Consider the following 14,342-nt stretch of genomic DNA (forward strand, 5'->3'; position numbering starts at 1 on the left):
TTAAATGCCACTGAGCCGGAAAAGCTCCCAGCAGTTTATTTGTAGACTAAATTTGCTCCATCTCAGCAAAATCAGCGTTGGTCTCATGCATCCTACAGGTCAGTGCTTGGAAGTAAGAAACGATGGATGTCCCAGCCTATAAACCCATCAACATGGGGAAGCAGGGAAGTTACTGAGGAAAGTTGTATTATACTACCTGGTTGCACTTGTCACCTCTGCATTTTCATAGCAATCATTCTTCAATAAACAAAATAATGTTAACCATTTTATTAATTAAATTGTTGTATTTATAGTACATTTACAAGTATTGCAATTATTTTCACTGGAATAGGAGTGCCAAGTTCCGGACTTGCTAGCAGTTTGGTGATAATTTAAATATAGCCAAGTTCTGAAAACACTTGTGCCTAGATACATTGTCCTTAGATATTTACATACACGGTAAAAATGCTAGCAAGTCCATTCAATCTATCAGATCAGAGTTGATGGTCTCCTTTTGCCTTTAGTGGACATTCTTCTAATTACACTACATCTGCATGTGCATGGATGCAAAGCTTTTCAATTGGAAATCCTTCATGATTTAAAGTAGAAAGTTAAAAAGGGAGCAAAATTCCAGATTCCTCCAAAGCTGCAAACAAAAAATGAGTAATTAATTTCACAACCAAAGAATGCACTTCAAATCACCAGAGGTTTGGCAGTGGAACAAATCAGTGCTGCAAATCAATTTTAGTTATTATATCTTATTGATTCTGAATGTCAGTTTCAAATATACAAAGAATTAGGCAGGCCTGGTTTCATCGTGAGGAGGCAGGTGCGTGAATAAGTAGGCTGCCACATAAATGCAGGTGGTTGACGATTCACTGTACAGACCTCTGTCCAAAGGTGAAGATAAAATTGATTTTCATATTTTTGCAAGGTCTTACATTTTAATTATCCCAGAGGAAATTGTATACTGTATGTGACAGCCTCTAACACTGGGCATTAATCCAAGTGAAAATTACTCTAATGGAAGGCCATTACTCCACTTTCAAAAGTTCAGATTGACTTTGCATATTCCTTTACATGAAGAGAACAAATCAGGTCTTCCAAATCACACTAGATCACCCTCAAGATACGGGATTAAACACCGAGCTAACATGAATACATTTAGCATCAAGATGTCGCTGCTTGGGGAAATGTAAAACCCAGAAATTGGGAGGAAGTGAAAGACCAACATGCAGAAGATGGGGAGCTTTGTATTTTAAGCTAACTGAGGTTCATTGATATTCAGCGAAGCAAGAAAAGAACACAGGCAAGGAGAAAAGACAATATCTTCTTCTTACGGAAAAAAACAAGGTGGTAAAGTCTTTATTTAAAAAAAATTAATATCATCCCTAAGACAGCCAATCTAAATTCCACTGTGCAATGCATCTTAAAAATGAATCCGAAAACCCCATGCATGTACCTTTAATTCACGTTCCAAATCAATTACGGTATTCAATCAAAAGATGCCAAATGCAGAATATAACGTTTTAAAATATAATTTCCAATTTACCTACCTAGAAAAGATTTACTGATGTCAAAAACATCGTTCAGATGCTTGGTGAAATTCAGGGCACCAAAGCTATTGCACTCATCTCTTAGTCTGGAGCAGAAATATATGCATAGATATTCTTGTCAGTGGGTAATACAACAGTAGAGACATTACGCAAAATTCATAAATCTATTTAAAAATGAAACTTTGTAATTTGATGGAGACCTTTCCATTTAAGCTTGGGACTGCTATCTTCGCCCGAGATAAAAACTGGTAGAAGCAAACTTGATTTATTTTTGGTTAAGTGGGGACGGGTGGAAAACTAATTTTGAATTAATTCCCTTTACTCAGAGGTGACAAACACCAAATTCTTCCATATACCAAAGAGAGATTAATTTACTGCTCTAAAACACCTCCACAGTCAAAACCACAATAATTCAGTTTTTGTCCCAGGGGTCAATTTAAAATTCAGGCATGGAGTGTCAAGTTCTTATATATCTTAATAATATTCAGGTATATTCACCTATATTCACATCCAGAATTGTTAATGTATATTTACATTTATATGCTGTAATTTTATCAAGGTTGTCCGGAAACTTATTATGTTTAGGTTTTATGTAAAGTACTGTTCTGTTCTAATCAATTTAAAAAAATTGACATTAGGCAAATTAAAACTTCATACAATTTCTCCGTCTCTACTAAGTCTCACCACTTCAGGTCCCAAGTGTGTTTACTCAAGCTTTCAGTTTCAAATGCTTCCCAGCAGACATCCACAATTAAAGAACATAGTTATCCGTGTGGAAGTCCAAAGTCTATTCACCTACCAGCCTTGTAAGAAAATAACTGGTACAAATCGAAGGTATTTATTTCACAAAATGCTGGAGTAACTCAGCAGGTCAGGCAGCATCTCAGAAGGAATGGGTGACGTTTCGGGTCGAGAGCACATTTGAACTAAAAGATTATTTTGTAAGTTTGAGACTTTCAGTCCAAATCACCAAAGTGCATGGTAACAAAATTTAAAAATTCTCCCAGTATTGACTTTAACTAAGCAACATTCAAGTTTACGAGACTTTGAAATGTAAACTATAAATGTATTTCCATTTACTCTTTCCTAACTTTACACTAACGCTGTACCTTTCTCTGCTTAAAGCACAGACACGTCAAATCATTTAGGTCCTTGCAAAATATACACTATAATTTATTTCACTGACTAGTGTGCTATGCTAAAGTATACAGGTTTTGTTACGACAAAGGTAAATGAAAAAAATCTATGTTCTGTCATTTTAATGATTAAAGTGGGAAATGTTTCATGTCATTGATCAATTAGGTTGATGCCTTACAAGTGCTGCTCAGATGCAAAAAGTCAAGGACAATGCATTTTTTAAAAAATGTAATGATTATTCACTGACATGTGTACAATTGATGACGATACAATATTAACAAACTTAGTAAATGCCACAAGTTTACTGGGTACTTGCTTGTATCACATTCCTGTACACTGTGTGTTACCTACTGACAAGCATACCATTGGGCACATCTTTAGATTTTGTATCTTACCAGGAAACCCAAGCTTACAAAGTAAGTCAGTCTGGTTTTCTACATATACAGTAAGTGACAGATGATAGACAGGCCAGGCGCTGATTAATAAATGTTGCTGGACTGCATCTTAAACCACTTCAAATTAAGTCAGTAGAGGCATTGCAGTTCTTCCATGATTCAAATATTTTCAGATTTAAAGACAGCAAGAACTGGTTAAAAATCATTTTCAGCAGATATGTAATCATCACTTCAATGTTTTAAGATACATTTTCAAATAAATTTGCATACCCCATACCCACATGCCCTTCGATTTAATCTGAAGCAAACAATGCCCCACTTTCTACTAAATAAAAAATGGGATGGTGTTGTGTCCGACAGCTTTCCACAGCAACTATAAATTGGCCAATCCAATAAAAAGATACTTTTGGAAAAATAATCCCTTTTTAGTATGAGAAAAACAAAACCAAGGACTATAAAATAAAATGAAAATACCCAGAGATCCAACAGCTGTTAACTTAAAAATGCATTACGATGGTTAAAGCTTCAAATATGTTTGCAAAGGAACAGCAGAATTCTTCCGCTGCTTAAAATAATTCACAGCAGTATGATCACAGCAATGTGCACACAGGGTACGTCTACCCACAGTGAGATGAAATAAAATAAACATAGCAGCTTGTCATAAGAAATGTTTTAAATCGGTCCCGCAAGTTAGATCTATAAAACAAGTCAATATGGAAAAAAAGTGGGTGTTCATGTTTGAGTTGACATTTTTAGAAAAGAGTTCTTGGTTAAGAACCTCCATTTACTCTGGCTTTCTTTGCGCCATGCATAATACAATAATTTAAATTATAAAATGTATCACGGTAGTCATCAAACACTGTTGCATTATGAAAACAGTAGCCTTGGATGCTGTCTTTAAAAAATAGTTCAGGAATTGTTTGTTGAATTTTCGTTACTTGGTGAACTTGAGGCAGAGGAGGATGATGATGAGGAAAAGTTCATCCTTGATAAATCAGGAGGATTTGTTGCTGTGTTTTGCCCACTTAAGCTTTTTCGACAGACTGGACAAGTGTCATGCTAGGATTGAAGAAAGAAAGGCTTTAATGAAGCATGCAATAAAATTTCTGGTGCAGCATGTACAATGCTTTTTGTTTTGCTGGTGGAGTTACATATTTTCTCATCTCATTGCAGACGTTCAGCATTTGCAACATTTTTTTTTACTGATGCTATTTTAGCCAATCTGTTTCATGGTTTCAAATAATATCAATTTTGTTATAAGCATCGTCCAACAAATTAGTCTTAGGATTCTTCTCCAACTACTCTCACCAACTTCTACAGATGGGCCGTAGAAAGCATTTTATTGGGATGCATCACAGCACGATTTGGGAGCATCTTCAACCAAGGCAGCAAGAAATTGCACAATGACAGTCCCAGTAGATATTTGGATATCAACTGGGATTGGCCAATCATTAAGTCTTTGTCACAACCAATTTCCTCAGCTCACCTTCTTCCATTGTTCTGTCAATTTTGAGTCACCAAGTTTGAAAAATACATGGATTATTTTTGCTTCAAATTACATAGATCAGATTCTTCACTTTTATTGCTACCCCTTGGCTTCAATCCCATCTCAATAATCCCTCCTTTATTTATGCTCCATCTCTCAACACTGTCATTAGCATTCCACACCAGAAAAAGTTCTCTCTGGATCATCTGCCAGTCTTTCAGAAATGGGCAGCATGGTGGCGCAGTGGTAGAGTTGCTGCCTTGTAGTGCTTGCTGCGCCAGGGACCTGGGTTCGATCCCGACTACGGGTGCTGTCTGTACGGAGTTTTTGAATGTTGTCCCCGTGACCGCGTGGATTTTCTCCGAGATCCTCAGTTTCCTCCCACACTCCAAAGACGTACAGGTTTGTAGATTAATTGGCTTGAGTTTGTATACTCGATATTAGTGTAAATTGTCCTTAGTGTGTGTAGGCTTGTGTTAATGTGCGGGGATTGCTGGTTGGTGCGGACTCGGTGGGCAAAAGGGCCTGTTTCCGCGCTGTATCTCTAAAACTAAAAACTAAACTAAAGGAGCTTGGTCAGAATTTATATTCCAAGGTCCTAACACATTCAAAAGACTTACATTTTATTACAGTGACCATGCCAGGTTCCTTACTCTAATGTCAATAAGCTTCAATTCGTTAAAATTTTTCCCAATTTTTTTCCTATCTTATCTAAATAAGTTTAACTCAATTTATATCCATGTCCTCATACTTCACATTAATTGATCCATCAGCATTAACGTCTTAAATTGCTTCTTTATTTGCACTTTCAATTAGCAACTCAGACTATAGTATTTAACTACTCTGGGCACCATCACAAACTCCATTCCACCCATGATGTTCTTTGCAAGGTATTCATCAAAAGATTGTAGAGCACTATATAAATGGAAGCTGTTGTTAGAATGTAGACAACGATCAAGATGGATTTGTATGAAGCACATTGTTTAACGAGAACAACGTCCAGAAATAAGTCACCTCAGTTAACTGAAAATTGAAAGTGTACAATTCTTTTTTGGATGGAGGTGGTGCGAAGAAATATCAGAGGAAGTATAACAGGAAATACATATTCCCAGGGAATGGAAATTTACAATGTGTAGCTTATACCATTGGAAACTTTACATATTATTGGTTGCCCAGTTATTGTTATAACAAGGGCATTTTCTTTCTTCCTCAATTTTGAACATCAGAAACAAACAAAGAAATGTAATTGAGGCACCTGAGAGATGAATTCCTGCTGTTTTCCATCTCCCATAAATTAATCTAAAACAAGAGCCACTCATTCTTAGTACCACTCAAAACTGAACAGGAATTGAATTCGGGACTTCCTAATCTACTCAGTTTAATTTCATAACACTTTTTACAAATGAGCCACTTGGAACAATTCTTCCCAGTACTGAAAAGTTGATTTGTGCTCAGCAGCAGAAGCTTCTGACAGAATACAAACAAACCAAATCTGAAAAGAAACTATATGCTTGAACCACATTCAGGACGCTAAAAAAGGTTTGAAGGAATCAAAGCGAGATCAGCTTGCGACTGAACTGGAAGCAGAGCTACAGTGATCACCATCCCTGTGTATGGATGCAAGCCATGGTTCAATGCAATTATCCCATCACTTTCAGCCTGCATCTCCAAATATTCAGATGCATCCTGAATAACAGCAAAACAAAATACCTAGTTCAAGATCCTCAAATCTCAAGATTGCTGACGTTAAAGCTACGGCAATAACAGGACAGTTGAGTTGGCAGGTATGTCATCCATATGCAAAACCAATGTATGCCAAGTAACACACTGAAGCAACCCTAGATACATTTCAATCCCAGCACCATCTAAATATACTCATAAAGTGCTGACAAGTCGCATAAAGGCAGTCAGTTGAAACAAGTAATGGAACTTGGGGCGGCACGGTGGCACAACAGTAGATTGCTGCCTTACAGAGCTTGTAGCGCCGGAGACCCGGGTTTGATCCCGACTGTGCTGTCCGTACGGAGTTTGTGCGTTCACCCCGTGAGTTTTCTCCGAGATCTTCGGTTTCCTCCCACACTCCAAAGACGTACAGGTTAGTAGGTTAATTGGCTTGGTATAAGTGTAAACTGTCCCTAGTGTGTGCGGATAGTGTTAGTGTGCGGGGATTGCTAGTCGGTGCGGACTTGTTGAGCCTGTTTCCGCGCAGTATCTCAAAAATCTAAAACTAAAACTAATTGGATCACCAGAATATTAGCAAAGCATAGGAGCATACACTTGTTTCAGACTAAAAGTCAATGATTACTGAAGTTACAGTAGGCTGCTAGCCAATGGCCATGTGAAATTGAATCAAATTGTAGAATTCAGTTTAAAATAGCAAAATTTGTGAACAATAGGTTCTTTACTTGACTATCAACACCTACCAAAGGTGGTTAAATCTGTCAAAATTTTTGGTTTCAAGTTATTTGGATTATATTTGACTACGGTATTAGAATTTTCAAAACTGACAAAGGAAGGTGACATTTAAGAAATCAAACAAAATTGGGGCTTGTGAAAATCGTTGTGGATTAAGGATTAACAAAAAACAAAGAAACACAGCAACCACAGTAAAACTCCAGCACACTTGGACCTTTGGAAGTGCTGGACTAGCAAAGGAAAAGATTTATTCCTTCAGTAAGAGTCTAGGGACAAGGTGTAGATTTAAAGTGAAGATAAGGACACAAAAAGCTGGAATAATTTGGCGGGACAGGCAGCATCCCTGGAGAGAAGGAATGGGTGTGTTTCGGGTCAAGACCCTTCTGCAGACTGAAAGTCACGGGAAAGGGAAACGAGAGATATAGATGATGTAGAGAGATATAGAACAATGAATGAAAGATACGATGATAAGGGAAACAGGCCATTGTTAGCTGTTTGTTGGGTGAAAACGAGAAGCTGGTGCGACTTGGGTGGGCAGGAATGGAGAGAGAGGGAATGCCGGGGTTACTTGAAGTTAGAGAAATCAATACTCATACCACTGGGTTGTAAGCTGCCCAAGCAAAATATGAGATGCCGTTCCTCCAATTTGCGTTTAGCCTCACTCTGACAATGGAGTAATTGGTTGGTCTTTCAGAGGAGCAATGACTGGCAATGACAAAGAATGGCAATGACTGTCCATTTATGATCAATGCAGGTCAAAGTAAAATTATACAAATGTGTTAGTTGGCACAGATTAAGTAATACAACATTCAAGTAATTTTGCTACTTACCATTTCTAGCCAAGGTATTATACAATCATTGTGGAATAAATGGTTGCATGGGAGTTGCCTAACTGTTTCTCCAACACCATAGTCTTCTTTACACACGGGGCATTCTACACCACAACCTACAGAGAGAAAAAAAAATATATATATATTCAATTTGCCTACATTTTACTGTACAATGAAAATCTCATTAAAGCAAAATAGATTGTCCAACTGAATTTGCTTTTACAAACTTGGTCACAATCCTCGGGTACCATCTCAAAGGGCTGCTGAAAATCTAGTGATCTTACCATAAGAAAAAGTAATCACTAGAGAAAGTTGTTGTTTAAAGATGTAATAAAACTGAGGTAGGAGGGGATGGCGAGGATGGGGGTGGGAACAATTTAACTGCTGGTTGCACTTTCATCTGATTAACTAGCTTATTTTGTCAACCAATTATAATTAGTATATTAACATTTTAAAGGGGGTAACTCTTTGCTGCTTTCCCCAGAGCACGATAGAAAATAAATAACAACCAAATAATGGCATTGAGATCTGATACAGAACTACACTCAATACGACCCATGCATGCCATTCAAATCAGAAATTCTAAGCAGATTCAAAAATGGCAAACAGAGGCAAAGAAAAGTTACTGCAAAACCTAAATTATACAGGACATAAAAAATAAAAGAGGGCTGTTCAGCTTCTTTGCCTGCTCCTTCGTTTAATATGGTCAGGGCTAATCATTCCTGTGCTGACCCCTCTGGATTCCCTCAATAGTTAAAACTTCTGCCCATCCCTCTATCAAATGTAATCAGCAACCAAGTTTTCACGGCTCTCTGCATGAAGTAGTTTCCTCACCTCTGTCCTGAATCGCTGGCCTTATATGATGAGGCTAACCTAGTTCAGAGGAAACATCAAGTCTGCATCTATAAAATCGTAGCCTCATCAAATTTGTGTAACTTTCAACAAAATAATTTTTATGAACTTAAGAAAATATGGGCAGTCTAGTTGATCTCTCCTCAACTAATCAGTCATACCAGAAATTAATCAAGCGAACCTTTGCTGCAGTTTCTCCATTACTCAGGTTGGGAGATCAGAACTGTGCACAATATTCCAGATGCAGTCTTATTAGGGTTCTGTACAAATGCAACAAGTCATCCCTGTTCTTGCACTCCAACTTTCTTGCAACGAAGGCCAACATATTCTTTGCCTAGGAAGGAACTGCTGGTTTAAACCGAAGATAGACACAAAATGCTGGAGTAACTCAGTGGCGCAGGCACCATCTCCGGAAAGAAGGAATGGGTGATGTTTCAAGTCGGAAGAAAGGTCTCAACCAAAAATGTCACCCTTCTCTCCAGAGATGCTGCCTGACCCGCTGAGTTACTCCAACATTTTGTGCCTACATTCTTTGCCTTCCTGATTGCGTACTGAACCTGCAATGCCAACATTCAGTTATTTGTTTACGAAGATGCCACGAACAAACACTCGTACCCTTCAGTCTTACCATTTAAAAGAAATCTTAATTATCTATAAAGTGAATGACCTCATATTTTTCCACATTACATCCACTCAACATATCCATTCACCTGCCTTGTCCATTTTCAAAAGTTCCCCTGCATTAAGGGTGATACAGTGGTGAGCTTTCTGCATGGAGTTTGCATGTTTTCCCATTGATTGGATGGGATTCAGCTGTGTGGTTCAGGTATTAAAAAGAGGCCTTTTCCACGTTACATGACTATTTCCTTGCAATCACAACCATCCAGTTTTGTATCATCTGCAAACTAGAATATCCTATACCTGATCCCCTTATCCAAAACACTGATAAAGGTCACAAACTACTCGGACCCCAGCACTGATGCTTGTAGCACCCATTAATCATAGTCTCCCAATCCAAAATTGACCCATTTTGTCTACTGGCTTCTGTCCCATTAAGTAGTCCTCAGTTTATGCCGGCATTTTACTTTCAATATTGTGCAGACAAATTTTGTATATGTTTTTGTTATATGGGACCTCTGAATACCTGGTCACTGAACACCTTATCTATTCAGTTATAAATTCAAATAAAATCTAACGGCTTTCTTAAAGATGGATTTTGTTTTCATTGATTCGTGTTGATCCATTCTTATTTTCCCAGTGCCATGCAGCACGTTATTAATGTTCCTCTCTCCACTCTCTTCCTTGGGCCCCACCTGGATGTGCATCTATTTCTCCCATTACCCAACCACCCCTTTCCTGCTCCTCTGTCCCCTTCCATCTATAACCATTCCCTCTGGCTTCACATTCAGTGTCTCTTCTCTCCTTATGTCAGAGCCGTTTGTCTTCTTCCCATTTCTAGTCTTTGTCCACTCACTTGCCTGGCTTTGTCCTGCCTCCATCTCTTTTCCAACTTTCTTCCCCGTATCCCAACCCAAAATGTCACCTGCCCACGTTCTCCAGAGATACTACCTGACTTGCTGACTCCAGCACATTGTGTCTTTTTTTTCGTAAACTAGCATCTGCAGTTCCTTGTGTACAGTAAGTTCCAGTACTTTCCTTATTGGTGGCATCATGCTAAAAGATCAAATGTTCCTGGTTTTCTATCTATCCATTCACAAAGAGTAGGGTTACATTTGCTACCTAACTGTCTGAGGAATGGTTCTCAAATCTCTAAATGCTTTAGAATCAGTTTATATGTTTCTCCTTAGCCTACGTATGTATTCCACCATCCCTTTCATTATCAATGCCTTGGCACACTAGGCACATCAATTTCCCAATCCTCATTACCAGAAAAGCAGCTAGTCTAAGCGTTTTCATCTAATCTAATATAAACCAAGGTGTAGTTAGTTGTAACTTGGACAATCGCTTCATGTCTTGTTGAGAAAAAGGAAGCTAAAAAAAAGTGGCAAAGCATCATTAAGTGCTTTGGAATAATATCCAGGGTATTACCTAACCAGTCATCCGATGACTAACTTGCCAATCTGATATCAAATGCGTCCCTGGACTCATCTACGAGTAGAACCGCTGTTAGCTTTCAGGGGTGGAACCACACTTGGTGTACACTCCAATTCCAGGTACTTACTTTGAACTCAGTGATTGCAGAATTCCACAACACCTGTTAAATATTAAGTGTATTACGTGACGTTATATGTGAGCATCACAATATGCATCAAGCTAAAATACTTCACCCTAGGAGTAACGTATCATTGCTGACCACAAGTGATTTCACATTCCATTTTACCACCTCAGGGCAGCCTTAAGTTATCATTTTTTTTTCCATTTCGCCTTATCGCCAGTACAGAAACAGACAGACATGAAAAGGAGTATACAAGTACATAGCAAGTCTATTTTAAGTTGCTGCATAAAAATTAACAATGTTGTTCTGTTTGGCCATTTGTATAGTGCTTCTCTTCAGCTGCATTTGACAGCATTTATGAAATTGGTTTCTCTAAAAAACAAAACATGTTCATCTTAAATTAAATGAGTTAGGGCAGTCTCAACATATCTTCTTCCATATGCCTACACCAGTATCAGTTGGAAACTCAGTCAAATGAGTGATGAGCAATGGAAAAAGTAACAATTCCTGAGGGGCCTGCAATTTAGATCAATCACAAGTCCCATAGAAAGAAAAAGGAAAAACATTGACAAAACACAAAACTGTGTCTGTTCCCTTTCTTCTGTATCTTACTGTATTGCAGCTAACCATCTTGATGCCAACACGATCAAGAGTCAAGAGTGTTTAAATGTCATGTGTATGGGAACAGAACAACAAAATTCTTACTTGCTGCAGCTTTATAGACACATTACCACGACAAATAAATATACAGTAACGAATAAAAAATGAATTAATAGTCAGCAATATTGGGTAACATAATCTAAGTAGTTGGTGCAACTAAAACAAAGTCCATAGTAGATCGTTGCTGAGGTAGGGTTGGTCAGTGGGGATCCTGGGAAGAAGCTGTTCTTGAACCTGGAGATGATGGTTCTCAGCACCCTGATGAGATCATGGTTCTCAGCTACCTTCTTCTTGACAGTAGCAACAAGATGAAAGCATGGCCAGGAAGCCATGCTTCCTGTGGATCTTTTCGATGGCGGGGAAGTTGATATCTGTGATCGGCAGGGCAATGTTCACCATTTTGTACGGCCTCCTTCATTCTTGGTCGTTCCAGTTACTGAGCCAGGCCAGCATGCAGCTCGTCAGTATATTTTCTACCATGCACCATGGGGATTGATAGTTTTCTGCAACATGTCGAGTGTCCTCAATCTTCGAAGGGTGTCAAGGCTTACCAGTTTCATCTTTCAAGATGATTTCAATTCACCAGCAACAATGGGCAATTGCACACCAGTTGTTTGCAGTTTTTAGAGAACATAAATAAGACCACTAATTGCAAATTAACTATTTTTGCCATTGCCGGAGGACTCAACTCTGAAACAAGCGATCTGGACCCTAACAAGATGAAGGAATGTCATATTAACATAATGTCACATTGATCCATTGGAGCCGAGGGGAGAAAAAGAATGTAATACTTCGACAGAAGTGTAAAACTGGTTATGTCAATTTACACCTGTTAGATAACTCACCCAATTTCTTTTTCCATTGATTTTAGAGGGCCCAGAGGCAAAGGCGGCCATATATTTACCCAATAGACACAAAAAGCTGGAGTAACTCAGCGGGTCAGGCAGCATCTCTGAAGAAAAGGAATAGGTGACGTCACCTATTCCTTTTCTCCAGAGATGCTGTCTGACCAGGTGAGTTACTCCAGCTTTTTGTGTCTACCTTCGATTTAAAACAGCATCTGCAGTTCCTTCCTACACATATATTTACTCACTTAGTCCCAATTTTCTGACCTACTTGTACAATACCATTGAGCACGGAGTGTCGCACTATGCCTTACTTCCTGGGATTTCAACAATACACCGCCATTATGAAAGAATCAGGAGAAAATATTTGTTTGCATAAGTCACCCAATACCCAAAGTAAGTTCAGAAGCCTTGCTAATAGTTAAGGGCCTGTCCCACTTAGGCGATTTTTTAGGCGACTGCTGGCGACTGTCAAAGTCGTAGCAGATCACCAAAATGTTCTTTTACCCTACGACAATGACCACGACAATGCCGAGTCAGGTCGAGATTACACCGTCTTCGGAAACATTGCGAAAATTCCCACGCTGTCAATGCTTCTCCGGCGTCCTAATTTTCGCTGAAATCACTGACAAGTTGATAAGTACTTGAGAGTTTAGAAATATAACATCTTGCCCGGGTTACTTGAAAACCAAGCTTCATGGTAACAAGGCATAAATTGCATTTACTTCCAGTTTACTAATAGCAGTATTAAGAAATTTAATTTTAAAAGTGGTTAAATGGATTTTTGTGCGTCGTGTGGGCATTCTTTGAAAATGTACAGGAGATGCATATCTGGTTTCTGGGTTGCATATCTGGGTTGGGAGCCTACTTTAAATGTAATCGCTGATGGCCATAAACATCGCGAAAATTCCCACGCTTACCTGACTGTCAAATTGTCGCCTCCAATCTACCTGTCAAATGTCCTGACGGTAAATAAATTGGTTAAGCACAAGTATTTTATGGTATCTTCAAATGACTTTACTTATTTTATTATTATGTGCTTCTAAATGCATCTAAGAGAACCTAGCAAACCCGAGGACAGCATGCGACAGCACCCACAATTTCACTCTGGTTGATTTCTCAGCGACGCGCTGAGATCCACTACGATTCTTGGAAGACTCCTCATGATCATGCCCGCGACACCCCAGCGAACTGTCGGCGACAACCTAGTCACTGGCAGTCGCCTTAAAATCGCCGATGTGGGACAGGCCCTTAGATGTTGTTTTGTGTTTTCTTGGACAGAATCTTTTAAATATCTGTCTGCACAGATATAGAGCCTTTGACCCACTGACTTCATTCCAACCATCAAGAACACATTTACACTAATCCCTCTTTATTCTCTCAACATTTTTATCAGCTCTTTTCAGATTGAGAGTAATTTCCAACAACCAGTTAGCCAACCAACCTGCATATATTTGAGATGGGGAGGAAACCAGAGCACCATGTAAACACACTCAGTCACATGACAAACACGCAATCTTGACACAGATAGCACCAGAGTCAGAACTGAATGCGTGTTGCTGGAGCTGAGAGGCTGCAGTTCTACCAGCTGTACCACAGTGCCATTTTCTGTACTGCCTTTAGAGATACACATTCCTAAAGTTGTGCAGGAAAATAACTGCAGATGCTGGTACAAATCGAAGGTATCACAAAAAGCTGGAGTAACTCAGTGGGTCAGGCAGCATCTCAGGAGAGAAGGAATGGGTGACATTTCGGGTTGAGACCCTTCTTCAGACAGATCATCAGTCTGAAGAAGGGTCTTGACCCGAAACGTCACCCATTCCTTTTCTCCCGAGATACTGCCAGACCCGCTGAGTTTCTCCAGCTTTTTGTGACACATTCCTAAAGTATCATATAGCATAGAGATCACATCAATAGACCAATGGCCAACCTGTTCAAGGCTGCTTTGAATGCTCTATTCAACATCCACCCATCCTTCAGCAGAGTTCTCTATTCCTTTCATCTTCATAAT

General features: G+C 39.0%; 1 protein-coding gene across 1 annotated transcript in view; it reads right to left on the bottom strand.

The window, feature by feature from the left end:
* Window positions 1–290: 290 nt before the first annotated feature.
* rnf126 (ring finger protein 126) overlaps window positions 291–14,342 on the bottom strand; it is a 49,595-nt gene continuing 35,543 nt past the window's right edge. The window contains exons 8-9 of the mRNA XM_078423866.1: window positions 7,799–7,914; window positions 291–4,126 (exon numbers count right to left, since the gene is read on the bottom strand). Of these exons, the coding sequence (XP_078279992.1) occupies window positions 3,977–4,126; window positions 7,799–7,914 (266 nt within the window). The 3' untranslated portion in view covers window positions 291–3,976. The remainder of the gene's footprint in view (window positions 4,127–7,798; window positions 7,915–14,342) is intronic.

The sequence above is a fragment of the Rhinoraja longicauda genome, chromosome 28, assembly GCF_053455715.1.
Source record: "Rhinoraja longicauda isolate Sanriku21f chromosome 28, sRhiLon1.1, whole genome shotgun sequence".
In the NCBI taxonomy this organism is placed as follows: domain Eukaryota; kingdom Metazoa; phylum Chordata; class Chondrichthyes; order Rajiformes; family Arhynchobatidae; genus Rhinoraja; species Rhinoraja longicauda.